Here is a 22,613-nt window from a genome sequence, read left to right on the forward strand (position 1 = left end):
ACATAGCAGACTAGTTTAAATTACTTAATGTCATTTTTGTCAACTGTATCCACTTCCTTGTCCCCGGGAGTCACTCCTATTGCTCTTCTCTGAACTCTTTCCAAGGCTATCCCTGGTGTCCTTTTTGTGCTGTGGTGACCAAATCCAAACACAATTTCAAACACAAGTGAGGCCTTTGTGTGAGCAATTTTTAAAACACAACTTCCTTGGATTTAAACACCACATGCTTTATTCAACACCAGGCCATTCTTTTTTACTTTTTTATTGCTTCCCCACATTGTCCTGATGAGGACATAGAAGAATCTACATAAACGCCTTTATCATCCTGCAACTCACAGCTGGCAGCCCTCTGAAGCCCAGCAGGCATGAGCCTGGTCAGTACCTGGATGGGAGACTCCTGGGAAAGCTGAGGTTGCTGCTGGAAGTGGTTTAGTGGGCCCAGTAGGGGGCGCTCACCCTGCAGTCTGTGTGGGTCCTAATGCCCCAGTATAGTGATGGGGACACTACACTGTAAGAAAGCACCATCCTTCAAATGGGATGTAAAACCGAGGTCCTGACCTTCTGTGGTCATTAAAAATCCCAGGATGTTCCTCGAAAAGGGTGTAACCCCGGCATCCTGGCCGTATTTCCCCCTGGCCTTTACCAATCACGGCCTCCTAATAATCCCCTGATGATGTGTGGTGAGTGCACTGGCGCACTATGGCTGCCGTCGCATCATCCAGGTGGGGCTGCACACTGGTGGTGGTGGAGAGGATGCCCATTACCTGTAAAAAGCTTTGAGTGGACTGTCCAGAAAACCACTATATAAGTGTAAGAATACCATTATCCCTTTTGTGTGGAACTTCCTGTAGCTCAGAATCACCCTGCAATAAGAGTATCGTATGTTCCTGCTTCCTGCGTGGATAACATCCCGTTGAGAGGAAAGTGCTGGAATTCCCTTGTCGATTTTTCTGTGTGCCTCTCCCCCTATTCTACACCACAGAGCACCAAATCTATCAGCTGTAGTTTGTGAGCTACTGTAGATCAGACACTAAATCATTGATACAGATCAGGAGTTTTATTGTGGTGACTGCTGAAAGCAGCAAAAGGTTGTGTGGATCAAATAAATATTTCTGTAAAAATGTGAAGTTGTTTTATGTAAATGTAGATTACAGTTTAAACACCTCATTTACCTGGAACTCTCCCTTCATCGTGGCTTCTTGTACAACACTGACACTACCTACACTTTGCCGCAATTATACTGCAAAATACATTTTGATCAATTCAGAGGCCGTGGGAGAGGATCCTGTATGTGGATTATTTAACCAGTTGGATTGACTTACAGAGCAAACCTACAAACCTTTACCAAACGTTCTTGAAAACAGGGCAGAGAGGGCTGACACTATTTCACAGCAACAGGCTTCCTCTCAACATCTCTCCTTCTTAATGGGAATTTCTTTTCCCAAAAGCATCATACAGTACAACTTCCTTTGCTTAATGCAAATGGATCAAAGAGTTTATCAGACCATGTAGACAGCCACATGCAAATGCCAGCAAGGGTTCTCTCGGTGATTTGCATTTGTCTTTAAACATTTTCATGAGGTGACATTGTGAGCAGAATCAAAATGCTGAGGAATAAATAAATGAATGAAAAAAGAATACAAAACACAAAATATTCTCATATTCTAGACACAGACTAAAAGCACAATACTCGCCGCCCAGTATTGTGTTATTGGCTGTTACAGTATGTTATTGAATACTACTGTTAATTTGTGCTGTTTAATTCATTTTATTAGAAATTCACAGTCTGCTTGTCGGGATAGGCTCCAGCTCCCCTGCTAGCCTGAACTGGAAGAAGTGGTTAAAAAATGGATGGATGTAATACAGGTCTGGGTGTTTGTTTTTTGCATTTACCATAGATTTTGTAATCTGTCTATTACCAGACAAACGCTCACTCCTGGTGAAGGACATGAGAGCCGGGCTCTATCACGGAGCACGGAGTACAAAGGACCACACTCCCAGTGGGACACCTGCCCACCACAGGCCACACAGGCACACACAGGGAGAACTTGAACTTGGAGACAGCAATCAGCCGAGCCAGAGTATCTCTGACAAGTGGAAAGAAACCCATGAGGATGCAGACTCCATACAGAAGAAGCTCTGGTCTGCAAACAAAACCAGGGATTCAAGCAATGTGGCTGCAGTGCCAACCAATATGACACCATCTTGCCCAATATTTACGATACATTATTGTCAAGTAAACATATGAATGGAACATTCTGCATTTTCCAGAAGAATCGAAATGCAATAGGAAGCAAACAGTGGTTTTCTACAGTACTAAGAACATTACGAACAAGAGAGGCCACTTGGCCAATCTAGCCTGTATGGTAGTTAGTACCAACCTAATAACCCATCAAAAAACAGTTGTTTTCAAAGAGGGGCAACAGAAAACAATGGTAAGATTGACAAATTAAATACTTTTGTTTCATTCAACAAATGTATTTGTTGCAAGAATATGTTTTGTGCTGGGAGCTCAAAACCAAAACAATTGTGTGAATTTTTAACACATTTTATTGCCACTGTGCAAACTTCTCTGGAATCAAAAGGTGTAGATAAAAGAGTCCGAGGACACTGTCGCTGTAGGATTCTGACCTCCAAAAGCCAGATGTTGGACATGACATTTTCATCTGTCTCCAAATGGACGATGAATTACTTTGTCCCACATCCTGGTGAAGGTGCCAATCAGCTCCCCAGAGGCTCAGCCAAGAAGGCAGTTGTTTCTGCCAGGGCCAGAGACAGTCCTGCATGTCAGACCAAAAGGTCTGAAAAGGCAAAGAGTCTTTGTGTCTCCTTGGGAAAGATGTGTCACGTAGGCTGAGTGCACCAACATCAGTTTTCACTTCCAAGGCATCTGAGCAAATGTGAAAGTGTAAGGCAGCTCTTGGACACCGAAAATGTGTTTTCCTGTCCCTAGACAGGAGTTTCCACCTGCAGGCCATAGTAAGAGTAAGCTCAATCCTCACAGAATCTGAAGAAACTTCTTGTGGACCACAAGACTGCAGGGCCAAAAAGTCCAACTGATTCTGGAGAGCACGACCAAAATCACACCTTTTCCTCAGACTCTTTATCTACACCTTTTGATTCCAAGGACATTTGCACAGTGGCAATAAAATGTGCTAAAAGTTCACGCAATTGTTTTGCTTTTGAGCTCCCAACCCAAACATATTATCCTGAGAAGGACAGATTCGTTTCTGGCATGCATCCCCAGCTGGTAGTGTGCACAACCCACAAGTGGGACAACGCTCACACACATGCAGAGGCTCAGAGCACAGAACCTACAGGACACCCAAGACAGCAGCATCCAGGATCAGAGCGCCACCACATGTCTTGAGCTGTTGCATACTAGTCCTGCAGGTGTTCCTGCTAGGTGTGCCCAGGGATGAAAGGGTCATAGCACCCACCAGAGACACTCACAGTTTCTGCAAGGATTTGTGCCACAAAGTTGTAAGGCTTCTGGATGCTCCTTGGTCTTTGGGCAAGTCAGAATCTTGTCCATATCTGATGCAATGACCTTGCCTAGCAATAAGACAGGGCTGTCCTGTGTTCATAGAACAGCCAGGCAGACCTGGTGCTGTTGAGCTGCTGACGCAGTAAAGAAGGCACCTATCAGGATAGCGTGATGTTAGTGGATCCAAGGAGTCTCAGTCTCTGGGTACACTTACTCTTTGGTGTTCATTCAACCTTGTCCAAAAGCCCCAATCTACCCCAGTGGATTTAAGTGTGCCAGGTAATCACAAGCATACCCCCCCAGTCCGAATAATAACATGCACTTAAAAATGCACAACTTGTTTAAAACACTGATTCAAATAACATGACATTAAAATAAAGATGACTTTTTTTTTTGCTTTTGCTTGTTTAGCAAATTACTCAGCATGAATAATCAAGGATCTGTAAGTCGTGCTGGCTAGCTGTGATGTTTGTGTTGCTGCTGGGTTTTTACATTATCTGTTTCTGCTTCCACACCATATGGCATAAACTGTCCTCAGTCCAAGAACCCCAGTTCAGTCTGACTAAGGCCTGCAGGAAAGTGAATGGGATGACATACCAGGGGCATCTGCAGCAACCACACCAGCACAGACAGCAGGTGCGAGGTCTCTGCTGGTCAGGTGCCTGAGGAGGGCCTTCGCTGTGCGGATGCTGCCTTTTCCTCATTTCAACTCCTTTGGGGCTTCTAACCTGTAAAAACAGAAAGTAGAAAAGAACAGACAAATTAAAAGATGCACAGCCATCCATCATTCAGTGTAGCCTCATTCTACAGATGGTCCCATCCTTCTGGAGCCTAACCCACAGGACGCAAAGTCTCAGCCCCACCCACCTGAACACAGAGAGAACATGCAGGCTCCACACAGAATGGTCACCAGATCAGAATCAAATCTAGGACACGAGAGCTATGAGCAAGCAGCACATCAATGTACAGCCCTCAAAAATAAACACCTGCACTCCTGTTCTGATTCAGAATTTGTTTGCAGTGTGAGGGAATCTTTTGAAGAACCAGCAGGGACTGCTGTACATCGTTTGGAGAAATGACAGAAATGTATACTCCTTTTCATTAATTCAATTCAATTTATTTGTTTATAGCGCCTTTCACCCCAAGGTGCTTAACAATGCAATTGATGATACATTTTGTCAATACAGATCAGAAGACCAGAAGACAACGGGGGAGAGAACACAGATAAAAAACTTGAGAATGAATTATAATTGCCCCTGAACAATGGATACCAATGAATATATTAGCATAATTCTTCACTTCAGAGTTCTACTGAAAATAGTCCACTTTTAATTTAATGTTCACATTAGTAGGCCTTACCTCCTTTAATACCCTTAGTATTGTTTGGAACAAGTAAGAATGTAGGTTATGTTTCTTGTTTCATGGTGGTTATTATGCATATACAGTATAAACGTGTAACAGCTGCTGTTTATGTGTAAGCCTCCACACAGTTCCTGCATACGGAAAGAGTATAATAAAGCTTGTTGAGAAAATCACAGATCGCATAAATTTGCTGGACAAAACAAGGAAGAGTATAATTTTGTGCAATAAGAAAAAAGCAGTCTTCTATCTGGACTGAAGCGAATAATGTTAACATTTTATTGTTAGCTACAACCCTGTGAAAATCCCACGTAAAGGACTAAAAAAATGGAAAAAATGTTTTCAGATGTATGAAGACTAGCAGGCAGTAGAAGATCATTCAGATGAAATAACTACCACCGCAGAAGTAAATATCTTGCTCACTCTTAAGTAGAGAGCAGCCTGCTCATGTCACGATTAACAAAATTCTCCCCTTCTGAATAAGCAGTTCGGGTTTAACGTTCGTCTTCATGGTAAGAATGAGCTGTAAGGACGTGTGAAGCTCTTAAGTAACACTATATTAAAAATATCATGTCTTTTAACCCATAAACACAACGTCATACTGTATTTCTATAACTGTACATGGTTTATAAACATTCGTATTTAATCATTTATATGAATATTACACATTAATATCCAAACACATTCATCTGCCTGGAGAACTACAGGTTGAGTAGTATCAGTGACGAGAGGCTGCAGCCAGGAGATTGACACGAACAACGCATCTCTGCCTGACGAGCTGAACCACTTCTATGCCCGCTTTGATGCTCTGAACACGGGCACTGCTGAGAAGACCCCAAGTGTGCAGGCCGAGTTTGTTCTGAAACTCTCGGAGCAGGACGTGCAGAAGACTCTGAGCAGGGTGCAAATCCGTAAGGCTGCAGGGCCTGATGGGATACCACCTCGCGTCCTGAGGACATGTGCAGCCCAGCTGACCACAGTGTTTACGGACATCTTTAACTCCTCCCTGTCACAGTCCATGGTACCCACCTGCTTTAAAAAAAACACTATTGTTCCACTCCCCAAAAAGGCAAAAGTGACATGCCTGAATGATTACCACCCAGTAGCATTAACATCTGTGGTGATGAAATGCCTGGAGAAGCTGGTGTTGTCACACATCAACTCCTCCATCACAGAGTCCCTGGACCCCTTGCAGTTCGCCTACCAGAACAACAGATCAGTGGATGATGCTGTCTCCCTGGCTCTGCATAAAGCCTTGGAACACCTGGACACTAAGAACTCGTATGTGAGAATGCTGTTTATGGACTACAGTTCAGCATTCAATTCCATCATACCCAGTCAACTGGTGACAAAGCTCAGGGGATTAGGTCTGTGCAACTCTGTCTGCAACTGGCTGCTGGACTTTCTTATTGAGAGACCACAGGTGGTGCGGATAGGCAATAAAACATCAACACCACTCACCCTGAGCACTGGAACCCCACAAGGCTGCTGTCTGAGTCCAAGGTTGTACTCCCTGTTCACTCACGACTGCACAGCAAGACACAGCAACAACCGCATCATTAAGTTTGCAGATGACACCACTATAATAGGACTGATCAGTGATGATGACGAGTCCACTTACAGGGATGAAGTCGTACAGCTGCTTAGGTGGTGTCATAGCAATAACCTGGACTTGAACGTAAAGAAAACAAAAGAGCTAATAGTGGATTTTCGGAGACAAAGGCCACACACTCACAGCCCACTCAGTATTGATGGAACGGAAGTGGAAACGGTCACCAGCTTTAGGTTTTTGGGAATTCACATCTCTAAAGATCTAACCTGGACTGTGAACACTGACTCTATCATGAAGAAGGCTCAGTAGCGCCTTTATTTCTTGAGGTGCCTCAAGCGATGGGGGATGCCAATACATGTGTTGGTGAACTTCTACCGCTGCACCATCGAGAGCGTCCTCACCAACGGGATCACCGTGTGGTACGGCAACACCTCTTTGCGAGAAAGAAAGGCACTGCAGAGAATGATCAATATGGCCCAGAAGATCATCGGCCGTGGTCTCACCGAGATTAAACAGCTCTATGAGGACCGCTGCCGTGGTAGAATTCTGGCCATCACAGAGGACAGTCACCACCCCGGGCATGAGCTCTTCACCCCACTGCCCTCAGGCAAGAGATATAAGAGCATACGGACACTTACCACTAGATTCTTCAATAGCTTCTACCCACAAGCAGTGAGATTGGCGAACACATTTAGCCATCCCCCTCGGACCTCACCTACACCATCACCATCTACCTCTTTATGATTTCTTATCTATTGCACATCTCCAGTCATTGTTTACACGTCTGTATTGTTTACATTCAAACTGTCTACATGTTTACTTGCACATTGTCTACAGTTTGTTTGTATATTGTCTTGATGCACTGTTTGCACTTTGTTTTGTTTTTTTACACTTGTTTTACAATCGAGAGACTTTCTGTAAGTAAGAATTCCATTGTACCAGTACCGGTTACATATGCCAATAAAGTTCAAGTTCAAGACAGTGATCTGGAACTAAGTGTTCTATACAAATCACATCTGCTCTGGTCTCCCAATAACAGATCACACAGCCCAGCGCAGGAATATCCATCAGGGAATGTCTTCATCTGCAGGATAAATCATGCTGGAATTGCTACTGTTTTCAAAACCGCCGGATGAATTTGCAATATGAAGCTCACCTTACCTCTCCAAACCTCCACACACATCCTCCTGAATTAATCACTAACCTTCTTCTTCTTTTCACACAGCACAGACTTCATGTAGCCTACTGTATCTGAGTGTCCAGAACGTCTTTACAGCAAAGTCGTTGCTTTTGAGGAACTGATTAGGAAACTGTCTGACGTTTACGTCTTTTCATTCATCTGTTTCCTTTGCACATATAAGATAAAGACGCAATACAATCAAAAGAGAAGAGAATTCTCTTTCAGGAATGGCAGGGGCAGGCTCTCTTTCAACAGCGCAGATGTTCCCAAACCAGGCACGGTTCTATTAGTCTCATTCTACACAAGCGTCTTGTCCACCTGTAATGGTTGGTTAGCCATGTTTCTGGAACTGACAGTAAATGCTCTGCATCTTAATACGACATCAAACAGGAAGTGAGAAAAAATAAAATACACCTTCATAAACTTTGCACAAATTCCTTACTACCGCTTAACTTATCACAACTTTAGAACCAGCCTAATTGTGTCTGTGGACTTAAATCTATTAATGGGTAGTGCTTGCTTTAGACTTAAAATGCACATATTTACATTAACAATAAAAAAGCACAGTACAGGGGTGACGGTAGGTTGTTTTTCAGGCAGAGATGTGTACAGAGTTGCTGTTAACTCACAAGAAATAAAAGCACGCGATACAGAGAGCTTCTGGTCTTCCTCATTTGCTTTTGAAGGAAAAATATTTTCAAAACATTCAAATAAAATAGAAAAGATTAATACAAATACCATTGCAACAGCATGATGCATAAATGTTATTAGGAACTTGAATGAAAGTCTTGTTGCTTCCTTAAGTTTCTGGTTTGGTTTCTTGTTTCTTTTCCTTCTGTATGAACTAGAGACACATACAGTACTGTACAGTACTATCATTAAATACTTTCAATGTTCAACAGCCATTGGAGTGCAAGAACGCTGCATTATGCACTGGCCTATCTGTGTATTAGTATTTAGATTAATCCTTTATATAATTAACACAGCTGAATGAGACTCATGGTATTTTTTCCAGACACTCACTGAGAACCAGAAAAGCAACACTACAGGTCAGTGTGGTCAGTGTACAAAGACTGTACACTTTTGAATTGCTAAAGTCTTGACGTGTGCAAACATCATACATTGACACCAGGTCTCTAAATACCACTTGCTTGTGCCAATTATTAATTTTAGACTTCAGGAATCTTAGAATTAATGTTTGCAGAATGCTAAATATTGTATATGTATCTGCTTACTGTAGTAGAGAAGAATATTCGTGGAGTCAGACTGCAACGATGCAAAGTGTACTTGATGAAGTAGGAATGTACAGTTCTTTTATTTTAATGAGAAAGCATGCACTAAAGTTACATTTAAATGCTTAAAATACAACACATTTCAAATACCCTACCTACAAATGTGATATTCTTTTTAGAGCGTTTGTATTTGGTTAGAAAGAAAGACAATGAAGAGATAAGTTTTCAGAACTTGGCTTTCTTCCCACTGCAGTGCAGCTTACAGTCTCAACAAGAAAACAAGCTGGAGGACACTGAGGTGGTGATTTTGCCCAAGATAAACATTCTGAAATACCGAGTAACCGTTTCCACAGAGTCTCGCACTAAATGCCTTATCCAAGAAGTGTCTCTCCAAAAACAGCAAACTGATTCCCTGGTCAAGTGATGATTTCCTCTTTGATCGCTTTTCAAAGGTCATGTCTCGTTTTAGAACAATATCAAATAAATAATAAACACAGCTCCTTACCTGCATGGACATCATTTCATTTCTGAAATGATACATTTATTAAATTTACTTCAACACTTCATGCCTGACTTGACACTCACAGCTAGTGTAGTTTTCCAGTATACTACTAAAACTGTCCTCTGAAACACCACACAAACCAGCCTGCAAATTATGCAAAACTTCAAATGGATGAGATCCATAAGGACACTTAAGTAGCAACAGTTTCTAGTACCCAGCGAATGGAAAACATGCACATTGATGCAAAACACAAAGACAAAAGCCTTTGTTCTTGCTAGAAACAGTACATAAAATAGCAAAGAAATGCAAATAGCTTCTGTAGATTTCTGGAAACAGTATGTCATCATCCCAAATAAATTAATAAAAACAGATTCACCTCACCCTTTTGTACAGTATAAGCAATGTTGTTTATCATATCATGTGCACATATCTCTTCCTACTGCAAGCATAATGCCCTGAATATTTCTCAGAGCTAGCTCCATTATGCAGTATATCAGCTCCATACCATGTTATTTGCACTTACTTTTTTTCCACACAGATTATATAGGTTTGCATACATCCAAAGCAATTGTAATACTTTGCAATTTGCCATACTTTACAATTGTAAAACCAAACCTCTTCTACACTTATTCTAAACTGAGCCTCTAACACCTATTAATCAACTTCTATCTTAAGTGCTTCAAAGATTTGTTATTAATCCAGCTGTCATGTCTGCAAATAAAAATCTTGAGGTACTTGAAACTGGCTATTACTGCAAGAAAACAGCTCCATCACACACAGACGTCCCCTAGTCTGTCTCTGTGTATACAATTAAGAAGGTATACTGTACCATCTGAATGGGGAGGTATGCAGAACAAAAGCACGTTGTTAGGTTTCTGATGAAAAAAAAATGATAGCTATTATATACAGAACATGTATATGAGCATACATAGACCTTGCATATGTTAATTGATGCCCCCTTAGACTGAGAACATTCTGTGCACTTGAAGCAGGTGCAAATGAGAGCATTTTGTCCCAGACAGCAGGTAAATCCCTCAAATATTCATGAAGTTTGCAGACGATGTAATTCTTAAAATTGTAAATAAGATGATTCCAATGAAGTTAGTGCACCTCCATCCACCTCCACTGTAGGTGAAGGTTATAAACAGCTGTCACTGTCTGTCTGTAAACACAATAAACATTAAGAAGATAAAGATTCAACTGAAGAAGGCTTCACAGCCGAAACGTTGTGTTTTCTCTCTTCTCTTTTCAGCATGGAATAAACCTACTACCTGTTCCTCTGCAGACTACACATGCTGACGCAGCTACTCACCTGAACTACAATAAACATTATCCACTTCTATGATATATAAGGAGAATTGATAATGCACAATTCCTTTTCTAGGACAAAAAATGTCAGTGGACTGCTAGGGACCAAGAACTTCATCCTTTTAGCGTGCTGTGACTCTTGTCCAAAACCACTTCAGTAGAGCACTAACATCTCGCACATACAGTACCTGCACTTTCAAAAAACAGTCATCCTTCTCTTGCTCCTCCTGCCTCTTCCCCCTTCCCTCCCTGACTACAAGATTGCTCCCCATCTTTTGTGCAGGGACAATGCTAATCTTCTCCCTGTCATTGCAATGTTAGAATATGTGCTGCCAAGACGAGCACAAAGTACCAGTGGTCTAAACCAAATGCTTAGAGAGTAGCAATTAAAGAGGAAGTTTGCAAAACTTGACAAAAACAATCGGACAAAAACAACGACCATCCTGCTAGACTGTGTCGACAAGAATCCCTCAAGCTTCAGAAATGAGCTCATAAGCAGAAGGAGACAGGTGCTTCACAGGAGCAAATTCAAGTGTTATTATCTTGGCGAAAGCTCCTTAATTAATCGTTACACCTCTACACCTCAACCAACAGGTAAAGTCTCAGATTGTCCTATGGTGTGTTAGAGGGAGGTGGACTACAGTACTGTTTTTTTTAATAAATAAAAGAAACATATCTGTTTGTATATAAAGCACTAGCTCTGGAGTAGAGCTTTACTGCGCTGATGAGTTTCTCTGGTGGGGTGGTTGTACATCTGAAAGAAAAGCTCGACATGCAGGCTTCTGGATATAGAAGATACTGCCAAAACGTTCAACAACTTGAATGGGCTCTTTTCACAGGCCCATACTGGCTGACATAAACTGCCTCCCTGATAGTAACCTCAGAAATCCCTTGTATGTAAAAATATCCTACTGATTCTTGTTTCTTTGATGCCACAATTCTCCCGTAATGTTCTGACAAAAGTCTACGGTCTATAAACGAAGGAAACAATGGCAATCGACCATTCTGTGCCAATCGTACACAGAGTGAATGCTTAGCACTGAGGGTCTCCCACACAGCTGCATGCTGCTCTGCTGTTGTAGGTGATGCCCACAGGACACTCGGGGCTTTCCTCAAGGACAATCGACCCACATTGCTGTGGACTGGCGTGTGCGATCTGGTGATGACGGTGCCCATGCTGGAGGCCCTGGTTGTTGAGGGAGTAATGTGAGTGATGTGCCTGAAACTCCTCCTGAGCAAGGCAGATGCCTTGCCAGAGTGGGTGCAGCAGGCTGGGCCCCTGGGACACCGGGCAAGGAAAAGGTTTTATCACCTAGAGGTTACTTGATCAGGCCCCAACTCTGCCACTGACTGACCAGTGACCAGTAAGATAAGGTAAGATCTTATAAGATAAGATCACTTTATTAGCCGTATACAATTTCTTGCATTGGGAATTTGTCTTTTCGCATACCCCAGCTTGCTCTCCATGAGACACACAGACAGGGGGAGAAGCTGGGGGTCAGAGCGCAGGCTCAGCCATTTATACAGCGCCCCTGGAGCAGTTGGGGTGAAGGGCCTTGCTCAGGGGCCCAACGGAGTAGGATTCCTCTGCTGGCTGTGGGATACGAACCAGCAACCTTCCAGCCACAGGCGCAGATCCTGAGCCACAGAGCCACCGCACCCGCATTGGTACACTCACTGAGCAAGCCACTGAACGTCTCCAGACGAAGCCCTATTGTACGTAAATGCAGCAACAGTTTATTGCTAGTATACCTACTATTTTTACAAATTGTTCTGGTTATATTCCATCTTCTAAATTGCGAATTATGTATTGTTATTTGACAGTTTAACAGTTTTATAATTAATAGCACAGAGGCGTGGGCTTTCAAAATCACTGATAAAATGATATTATTGCAAATAAATGCATCCTTGCTTTAGGTCATGACAAGACTTTTCAATCGAAAGAAAACATGTATCAGCACACAGGAGAACAAAAGAGATTTATGACATGTTTTTTGTAGTCACAGCAAGTCGCAGATGAAGGTAATCTATTTGCACAGATAGTTAAGTGGCACTGAGCTGACTCAGTGGCTGCAGAGCATGATTAACTGACTGATTGACACAATAATATCACCTCATCAAATATGTTTTTTCACAAGCTCACATTTAATTAAATCCATTAATCAAGACCCCTATTTTCTTAGTAATAATTGTTTTTTAATGCACGGATCGACCTGTTCTTATTAACACAGAAAGCAAAATAATTAATTTTTAAGGAAAAGTACAGTCAATAACAGGGTGATTCTCTGATAATTAATATCAAAGCAGATGCATTAAAGGATGCCGTAGGGAGTTACTTGTCAATACTATGTTGAGACACCAGGCTAGTATAGCTACAGTAGACATAAGGTGTGACACCAAACCCATTACTGTTTTCCTAGCCCATGGCTTATATATGAGGCTGATATGCAATTCATTCACCCTTATTTCACAAGGTTACAATTACAGGAAGCAAAAAACAACTTTCAGCATAGCAGTTTCATCAGCTCCAAATCTTATTAACTGTAGGCTCTTGAATAAGCTAACACAGGATGTTAGATCTATAGATTTAAGGTTTATTGCCCTTTTCTATCGGTATCAGTACATACTATTACTACTACTGCTACTAATAATCATCATCATTCTTTCGAACTTTATTAATACAATTTCGACAAGAGCTTCCAGCTTGTAAAAACTACAATGCCACAAACTGCTGTGTAGTGAGCACATATCCAGCATTGTTCCATTTGGGGAAGAAAGCAAACTGCAAAAAACAAGAATCACTAATTAGACCAGCAGATGCCCTGATGCTGAAAAGGGGCTTTTAACTTGTTCTGTGGGTATCCGAACATGAATTAATGAAACTGAAAAATGACTGGACAGCTTAATCCAACTAAAATGACCATGTTAAAGGATAGGGTCAGATATTAGAAAGATGAAGCATTTCACTGTCAGCAGTCATGCCAAGGAAGCACAGAGGGATGAAAGACAACAGCCAAGAGATAAAAATAACACATTCCGTGTTCATATTGCAGGAAAAGAACAAATATTTCAATTAATACATTTTGTTGTTTTCCCAAGGCCATTCAGAAAATCAGATGCTAAGATGCAGAATCCAGCAATGCAGACTTACAGCTGAAAAAGCAATGACTCAACACTACAGCATCTAGAAAGGCAACTAAATGTCAGTTCTGAAGGGGAGTCGCCCATTACAGCATACTCGCTGCAGAAATGGTATCAATATTCCACAGAGTGTACTACTGGTCCAGCCTGCAATGGAGCAGTTTGCACCCAAATGTGTGGATTCCACATTGGAGAGCTGTATTACAATACGATTTTGCAGCTCTTCCAAACCAACACTACACACAATGTTAAATGATTTATCCTAAAAACATTATGGCTAATTAAATATACAGTAGGTGTAAGCAGACCAATCATTTAATAGAAACCCTTTAAATACTTTCCAAAACACTCAACACACCACAGAACTAATTATTGTGCAACACCTAAGTGGCACAACCTGGAGCTTTAGAATTAACTGCTTAAAATTGTTTGGTACTCATGTAGACACTCACTGCCGTCTATCTGAAAGATTAAAAACGTAATTACAGTACCTTTTGCAAACCACTGTATATAACGTATATTATTAATAATAATAGCTTACACTTATATAGCGCTTTTCTGGACACTCCACTCAAAGCGCTTTACAGGTAATGGGGTCTCCCCTCCACCACCACCAGTGTGCAGCCCCACCTGGATGATGCGACAGCAGCCATAGTGCGCCAGTCCGCTCCCCACACACCAGCTCTCAGTGGGGAGGAGAACAGAGTGATGAAGCCAGTTCAGAGATGGGAATTATTAGGAGGCCATGATTGGTAAGGAATAATGGGTTACACCCCTACTCTTTTCAAGAAACTCCATGGGATTTTTTAATGACCACAGAGAGTCAGGACTTCAGTTTTACGTCTCATCAGAAGGACGGCACCTTTTTACAGTATAGTGCCCCATCATGGACCACAGGGTGAGCGCCCCCTGCTGGCCCCACTATATTAGCTATAATATTAGTTTCTAATCACCTTGTCATCTTTTGAACAATCAGCTCTAAAAATGACTCAGCCTGAGAAAGTTCCATCTGGAAATCCTCATTTCTTTCAGATACTTTGGTTCAAAAAGCAAAAAAAAAAAAGGTTTAAACTCATATTGATGACAGTTATGAGTTAGATACAGTACTGTTTAAATACGGTATGTTTAACATCCCTAATACTACACTTCTGGGTTGCTGCTTTCTCTGCAATTCTTAATTTGAGAACTGATCTCTGTTGTGAACATGATGAACAGCTGAAACATAAACCAGAAAGCATGTACTGTACAGTAGGTCTCCAGGACAGAGACTGGGAAACTTACCCTATTTTGCAGCAGAACAGAGTTGATCTTTAAAGGGGAACTGCAATGCCATTTTTATATTTCAGGGTTAGAAAAAATCAGCATTGATGAGCGCATTTCAAACCACAATAAAAGTAAAATGTACTGAACACACTAACTTGTAAAACCTCCAATTTACACCACAAAATAATCTATTTTTCTAGATATAGAAATAGATATATAATCTATTATGAAATCTAATTTCCAGGCGTGTGCAGCACCATGTTCTGTGACTCGGGACAAGGCAACGAAACTTCCGGTGATGTGAAGGGACCCAGTTACACTGTAAAAAAAGCAGGCTTGGGAAGTTTAATCCAACAGAAATACTGCTCTCAATTTCAAGACGGTTTTGCCGACAAATACTTCTTACTTGTTAACTCTGCATGCAGATCACAATGGAACATTTCTGCTCTCAGATACCTGCGGCACAACCTGTATTCGCTCGTACATCACATGACATTAGTCACTACGGAGACTAGTGACCTGGAAGGGCCGAGTCGTTTTGCAATTCGGGGGAACTCGAATGTGAGTTTGCGTCAACACGGTGACTAACAGTACTTTCGCAAAGCCCACGACTCTGTGCTTCAGTCAAAATTTGTACATTTCTTCTAGAATGTTGATGAATTTATTTTCTTATGAGACTTAATAACCGGACTGAGAAATTGGGACTGCAGTTCCCCTTTAAAAGGTTAAATAAATGAGCTCACATAATTAGGGTTAATAAGTGGAGGCTGCAGTTCAAGGGCATTGAAATTAGCAACAAATCCTCAGTGACGTTTTGGGTGTTTGTGCACCTCATGCTGTCAGATACTAACCTGTCAACATTGTCAAATGCACCTGAAATGCTTTGAAACATTTCACCAAAACTGGAAAGCTTGCTTGGTTTGCTAAAGGAAAAACACACTCCCACATGACTAAATTCTTGAAGAACTTACAGCTTTGGATGAGAGTTCACAATTTTCATCATAGGAATATTATCACTGATAAATGTTTTTTATGTGATTACTATAATATTCCCAATTACTACTGATATAGTCATTGTTTTTCTTTTTAAAACACGAAAGACAATATTACTACACTCTGAATTATTTTTTACCACCAAGCTTCATCTTCAAATGCATCAACTGCGCAAGAGTCATATCTGTCCCTCCTAACTAGGGCATACTGTGTAATTAGCCAACAGATAATGTGTTCATTACTTAATTAATCTTTAGATGAGATTAATTGGTGTGGCTAAATCAGCATCTGGAGATTTGAAGCTCAATTCCATAGAGTAGGATCCGCACTTTGGTCTCCCAGGTACTTTTTTCCCAAAATATCTCTGTGGTCACAGACATCTGGTCTAGCAATTAAACTAATTCATGTACACCCACTGGCCAAAACATTAGGAACCCCCAGTCAAATGAAAAGATTTTCTTGGTGAGTGACAATATTTTCATCACTTTTGCTGGCCAGAACAATCCCAATCCTATCGGGAAATGGTACAACCTGCAGTATAGCATGTGACATTCAGTTCTACACATACTGTACAACCTCAACTGAGTGAGGCCCTATTGGAGGAACGGGATGGGACTTGACCACAAATGTATGAGAATGTTGCGAAATACAGTGGACTCTGGAATTATTGGCACCCCTTGATAAATTTGAAGAAAAAAATAAGTATAAAACAAATAATGAGTTCAACTATTCAAAATGGATACAGATCCCTTAAATACTTAATGAGTTCATTAAGCACTGAAATATATTTCCAACATAAGGAATGAATTATCCTGAATTAAGGTTTCAATGGAATCCACCAAGACAAAAAATCTATTGCATCATAATAGATTATATTTCCTCAACATAAAAGAAACGATTATTGGCACCCCTGTTTTTAGTACTTGGTGGAGCCTCCCTTGGCAAGGATAATGGCAGTAAGTCTTTTCCTGGAATGCTTCAGGTTGGTGAACACACTGGAAGGGATCCCAGATTCCAGACCTCCATGCAGAACCTTTCCAGATCCTGGAGGTTTGTAGGTGTGTGCTTGTGGACAGCCCTCTTCAGCTCAGACCACAGGTTTTCAGTAGTTTTGAGAAATCATGATGCCATTGATCTCAACAAGGGGCCCAGGACCACTGGCAGCAAAGCAAGCCCAGGGCATCAAAGATCCCCCAACATATTTTACGGGAGGTATGATGCTGTTTTCGGTCTCTTCTTACACCAACCATACCTGTGATGACTGTGGCCAAAAAGTTCAATTTTGATCTCATCTGACCACAGCACCTGCTCCCAGTCAATGTGCCAATAGCATTAGGCAAACTCCAGGCTCTTCAATTTGCTCCTTCACAACAGTAGGGGCTTTCTCCTGGCCACCCTTCCAAACAGCTTGTTGGCATGGAGGTGTCGTCTAATAGTCGTTTTCGAGATGGGATGATCCCACGATGCACACAATCCTTTAACTGAAACCTTTGGATTCTTCCTTGCCATCTTCACCATCCTTGTGCGTGGGGACAAGATGGGCTTGCGTCCTCTTCCTGGCAAATTAACCACTGTTCCAGTGGTGTTGAATTTTTAAATTTTTGCTCTGACAGTCGATATTGGTATTTTAAGGTTTTACTTATTTTTGTACCCGTTATTTGCTTTGTGAAGATGAACAGTGGTTTGCCTCATTTCTGTTGTTAGTTCTTTGACCTTCCCCTTGCTGATGGATGACAAAAGGTTTTTCTGGGCGCGTTTCATCATTTGTATACCCCTAGGGAAACAGGAAGTCACTAAAGTACACACATTAGTTCCTTAAGAAAAAAAAACTGAACTCGAACAAGTAAAAATATATTATTTTTTCAGATGTGTTTGATTGTATTTGAAGGGATCTTGAAGGGTGCCAATCATTTGGACACCTATGTTTTTCAGGTAAAACAGCATTTCTTGCTTACAATTGAACCTTGAAATGAAAAAAATGTTTTAGATTAAAAGGACAAGTATTCGCCTAACCTATGAGCATTAAATATCTGTCATTACCTAAGTGTTTTATTTTATGAGGATTTTTTTTCTTTATATTTATCAAGGGGTGCCAAAACCCGCTCAGGCTGTTCCTGCTTGTAGACGACCAAGGCTTTATTTGGTAGGGTATTCCATATATGTCATACAGTGAATAGAGTTTAGCTACATGAAGAGGGATTCAAGGGAAAGTGAACTCACTGCACAGATTTAACGAATGTCTTTGATGTGGTCAGGCAGGAGAGTCATGGCGCTGAGGAGAGCAGCTGAACGGAGAGAGGACGGAAATTCAGCAGCGGACGAACGGCATCTCCACCAATCACGCGTCTCGCCATCCCCGGCCAGGAGCTGGACAGCGTGGAGGTTCTGGAGCTGCGGTGCGGACTCACAGCCTAACGAGAGGAGCACACATCACGGAGCGGGCAGAGGACTCCTTCAGAAAACCATGTCTGAAAAACAACAAAGCCAAACCATCTGCAAAATGTGGTCAGGGTTAACAACTCTGTAGATATGGGGGCTCACTCGCTCAGGGCTTTGTGTCCTCTGGTTTTTGTGCTAACCTCTGGTCCGTTAAACACTCAACCAAAAGAGTTGTTAAATTAGACACCTACAGTGCCTTGCATAAGTATTCAGATCCTGGCACTGTTTTTACAAGTTGTTGCTTGAAAGCTTGGAGTCTAGACACTTTGGATTATAAATTAACATTTCTTATATATACACAACCCACTCCACACATTCAAAGCAAAAAAAAAATAAAGAAAATAGATCACTTATATGAAACAAAAGTGGAAAAGTTGTGATTGTATAAGTTTTCCAACACTTTGTTTTGCCAAAACATAATTTATTTAGGTGCACAAACCTACAGGAACCTCAATGAGCCACACATTTAATTAAATGGTCTCTGTTAATAATAGCGGTTCTCTTGATTTCAGAACAAAAACACCCGTCTTTGTGAGGCTTCTTTGTCAGTTACTGAAGTTCAAACAAAAACTCAACCAAAAATAGTAAGGAGCTTTCAAAGTAATTCAGGGATAAATTCACTGCAAAGCACCGATCAGGAGAAGGGTACAAAATATCCCTGAATGACTGAGCACAGATGTCTCAATTATCGAGAAAAGGAAGGTGTCTTGTACCAGTCAGACACTTCTCTCCAAGCTGAGCAGCTGGGCAAGGAGGAAACTTGTGCCACTGGGAGGCCAGTGACAGCTTTGAAAGAGCTACAGAGTGCTCTGGTTGAGATGGGAGAAAATGAGCCTCAGTCAACAAAATCCCAATCAAGGCATACAAAAAAAAACAGTCAGACAATGAAATCCCAGTCACTCCACAAAACTGGACTCTGCAGCAGAGTGGAACACCATCCCATATGCTGCGTTTTGCAAGAAAACACCTGAGTGGTTCTAAAAAAATATGGCCAAAGTTGTTGAGGTTGGATGATATCAAATTGGAACATTTTGGCCTGAGCGCAGGTGATAAACTACATTCGGCACAGAGCAAGCATACAGCACATCTCCCATTCAACACCGTCTCTACAGTCTATCATGGTGGTGGCAGCATCACGCTTATAGCGATGCAAAGCATTTGCAAATACTACAGGGAACACTGCTTCAGTCTGCTAAAGAGTACAGACTGGGATTAAAATTCACCTTTCAGCAGGACAGAAAGAGTGAGGCTTAAGCTAAACAGGAGTGGTATAAGAATAAGAAAGTGAATGTCTCTTGAAGGACCCAGTCAAAGCCCTGACTCGAATCCTATTGAGAGCCTGTGGAAAGGATTGAGAACTGCTACCTGTAAGTTATCCCCAAGAAACTGGAGACAGCTGGAGCGAATCTGTCAAGAAGAATGGGCCAAAAATTCCTGTAAGCTGGAGTACATAGCTGGTAGAGTGACCTAAAGTCTTGTGGCTGTAAACACTGACAAAGTTGCTGCAATTCACAAGTCTCAACACTTATGCAATCCACGTTTCATTTTTTTCTCTTTAGTTTTTACTGACACTGTAGCTTATCTCACCTGCAGAAATCTTCGGTGTGAGCATCTATTGAATGTGATCAATTTTGGAATTTCACAAAATGAGACACCAAAGGAAGAGTCTGAATACTTTTGCAAGCTCACCGTGTTTAGGGTTTTTCTTAAAAGTTTTTTACTACTGATTAAACTGGACATCCACGACCCTACAGATAAGTTATCTATATATCGTATCAGACTCAGGTTAGAAGTGTTACAGCTATGAATATTTAAAATTGTATACAAATATGCATACAACTATGAATTTTGTTGAAACAAAAAACTGATGACACAATTCCCTCCGGAACCTGAGTTTGAGACCACTCCCATTGATGAAACCTTTCGTAATTCATTACTTCTGTTGGGAAATTGCATAGATCCTTACAAACTTCAATGTATTTTTTCTTGTGCTAAAGAAATCTTCTCAACATAGCTGCACAAGAGCCAAGTAATCAGATCACTGGGAAGTGAATAGGAGGAAATACTTTATCTCATGAATCTCACGACGTTCCTTCTATCACTCTCTGCCAAACAGTCCTCTAATGAAATTTGGCCTCTACCAAGAGGCAGAAGCCCCTGTTTTAACTAGTACTGGATATCAGATATTACAGGTTTCATTTCCACTTCTTATAAACATGTCTTGTTAGATGACGATAAAGTCCTGTTGTCTGATTTGTACTTGAAGCTACAGTACACCTAGTGCTTAATTCAGCTCTTAAAATGTTAAAGATCGGGTGCAAGAAAAACATATCACAAAAACTCTTCACGCAAATTTAATAATTAACATCAAAATGAAAAGATCTTTGGGAGCTCCTGGCCCTCATCTGTAGCAGCACTTGCAAAACAGATTAATATACAGTAGCTCACATTGACATTTATAAATGCAGAAGTCATAATTTCACTTTGCTCTCAGGTATAGCAGAAAATAAAGTTTAAGCCGATATTCAGACCCACTTAGGTTTAGCACATTGCAAGCCTGCAACTTGAAGGTGTTGTTTTGTTTGGCAGAAGAATTTTGCATCTGCTCAGTGAAACCTTCCATCAAGCAAAGGGTTTGCAATTTGTACTGTAGGTGTGTCACAATATGATAGTAGTGAGACCTTTGAGCTCAGAAGATAAGTGCAATTTTTGACCGTTTCTGTATCAATGATGATTAGAGCTCAGGGTGTTTTGAAGAACTTTGTGAATACCATTTTAGACATCTGCTTGATTAAGCAGAATGAGGATACCTTAACTTTTTGAAATGTCAATCGTTGTCTTCGCTGGCTTTCGTATAGAGACAACGAATAAGACAGACGCTCTATGGGCAGCATGAATCTGCAGATGACTGTGTCATGGTAAGAATGGTCACAAGAATGGCCCCTAAAAGCTTGTTTTATTTGGACAGCAAAAGCCTTGGGTAGTCTTTAAGACTGAACATGCAGCCTGAAGAACCAACCCACCAAAGCCAGAAGAACCTGAACACCATGAAGTGGAAAGATACATCTGAAAACTCCAGCAGAGTTTTAAACCTTCCAGCCAGATTGGCCCCTCCTGTGAGTCCAGGTTTCCACAGCTGGCACACAGTGGTCACTCTGGGGCTGTTCAGAAACCACTTCGCAAGCCACAGTGAACCGAGGCTAGGCGCTGGTCAACGGTGTGAGGTGAGACTCGGACCATACGCCAGAGCCAGCAGGATTCTGATTGTGCCAGGTGCCTATCGGGCCATGTCGAGTTTTTCAGCAGGAAGGTTTCGTGATCAAGGCAGCCCAGAGCAAAAGGGCTGAATTCTCCTAGAATATGGGCGACCCGCCTCACACCAGCCTCAAAAGGAAAGTCAGAGCTTGACAACTAAGCAGAGCCGTAGGGCGGAATCACCACATATTTACCCTGATGACAGTTCATCAATGTTAACCCACTGCTCCAAAACAAAACCAGCCTCCTCTCTAAATCGATATGTTACGATATCTGTAGGCAGGTAGGCAGGCGAAGACAATTTCTTCGACGTGACAGACCCCCAATATGACTCCAGTGAACCTAAATTTCCCACATTTCAGCCAGACGTGCCCGCTTTCCAATACGATTAAACCACAACCCCGTGAAACGTCTATCTTACGAACCGACAAATCGCCATAACATCGAAAAGAGAACTAATCCAGCGGTTTACGCGCTGGTGAAATTAATTGTAACGTGAATCTTTGCGGCTTTGTAAACTGTGGGCGTTTCGCTCTCTTTTTGAGACCAGAGGCAATGAATAAAAACGCGGCGTGCAAAATCAGTTTACAAATAAATTCTTTCCAGAAAGGAAGCTTAACAACGTGGAAAGAAATACACAAAAATACAAAAGTAGCAGAGAACCAGACCAATGCAACGTTCACAAAAGGAGCTGAACATGCATTATCGGACACTTTCTGTGCATGTGTGTGACACACTTGCCATCTCGATTCAGATTCTCGCTGCCGCTTCGCTTCGGTTTCTGTCACTGTATAATCCGAAGCACCTCGGCTAATTCACTGCAGGCATGACAGTACAGGCTCTGGAGGCACCCGACACACACGACAAAGAGACATTCTGGTGCCGAAACGCTATCTCCTCTT

General features: G+C 41.6%; 1 protein-coding gene and 1 pseudogene across 1 annotated transcript in view; both read right to left on the reverse strand.

Annotated features, from left to right (window-relative positions):
- The window catches only part of rgs17 (regulator of G protein signaling 17), a 31,812-nt gene extending 13,326 nt beyond the window's left edge, over positions 1-18,486 (reverse strand). The window contains exons 1-2 of the mRNA XM_088934101.1: positions 18,238-18,486; positions 4,085-4,215 (exon numbers count right to left, since the gene is read on the reverse strand). Coding sequence (XP_088790227.1) covers positions 4,085-4,191 — 107 coding nt within the window. The 5' untranslated portion in view covers positions 4,192-4,215; positions 18,238-18,486. The remainder of the gene's footprint in view (positions 1-4,084; positions 4,216-18,237) is intronic.
- Positions 10,890-10,965, reverse strand: LOC148819871 (U6 spliceosomal RNA; annotated as a pseudogene).
- Positions 18,487-22,613: the final 4,127 nt, after the last annotated feature.

This window comes from Atractosteus spatula, chromosome 15, assembly GCF_055471065.1.
Source record: "Atractosteus spatula isolate fAtrSpa1 chromosome 15, fAtrSpa1.hap1, whole genome shotgun sequence".
Taxonomy (NCBI): Eukaryota; Metazoa; Chordata; class Actinopteri; order Semionotiformes; family Lepisosteidae; genus Atractosteus; species Atractosteus spatula.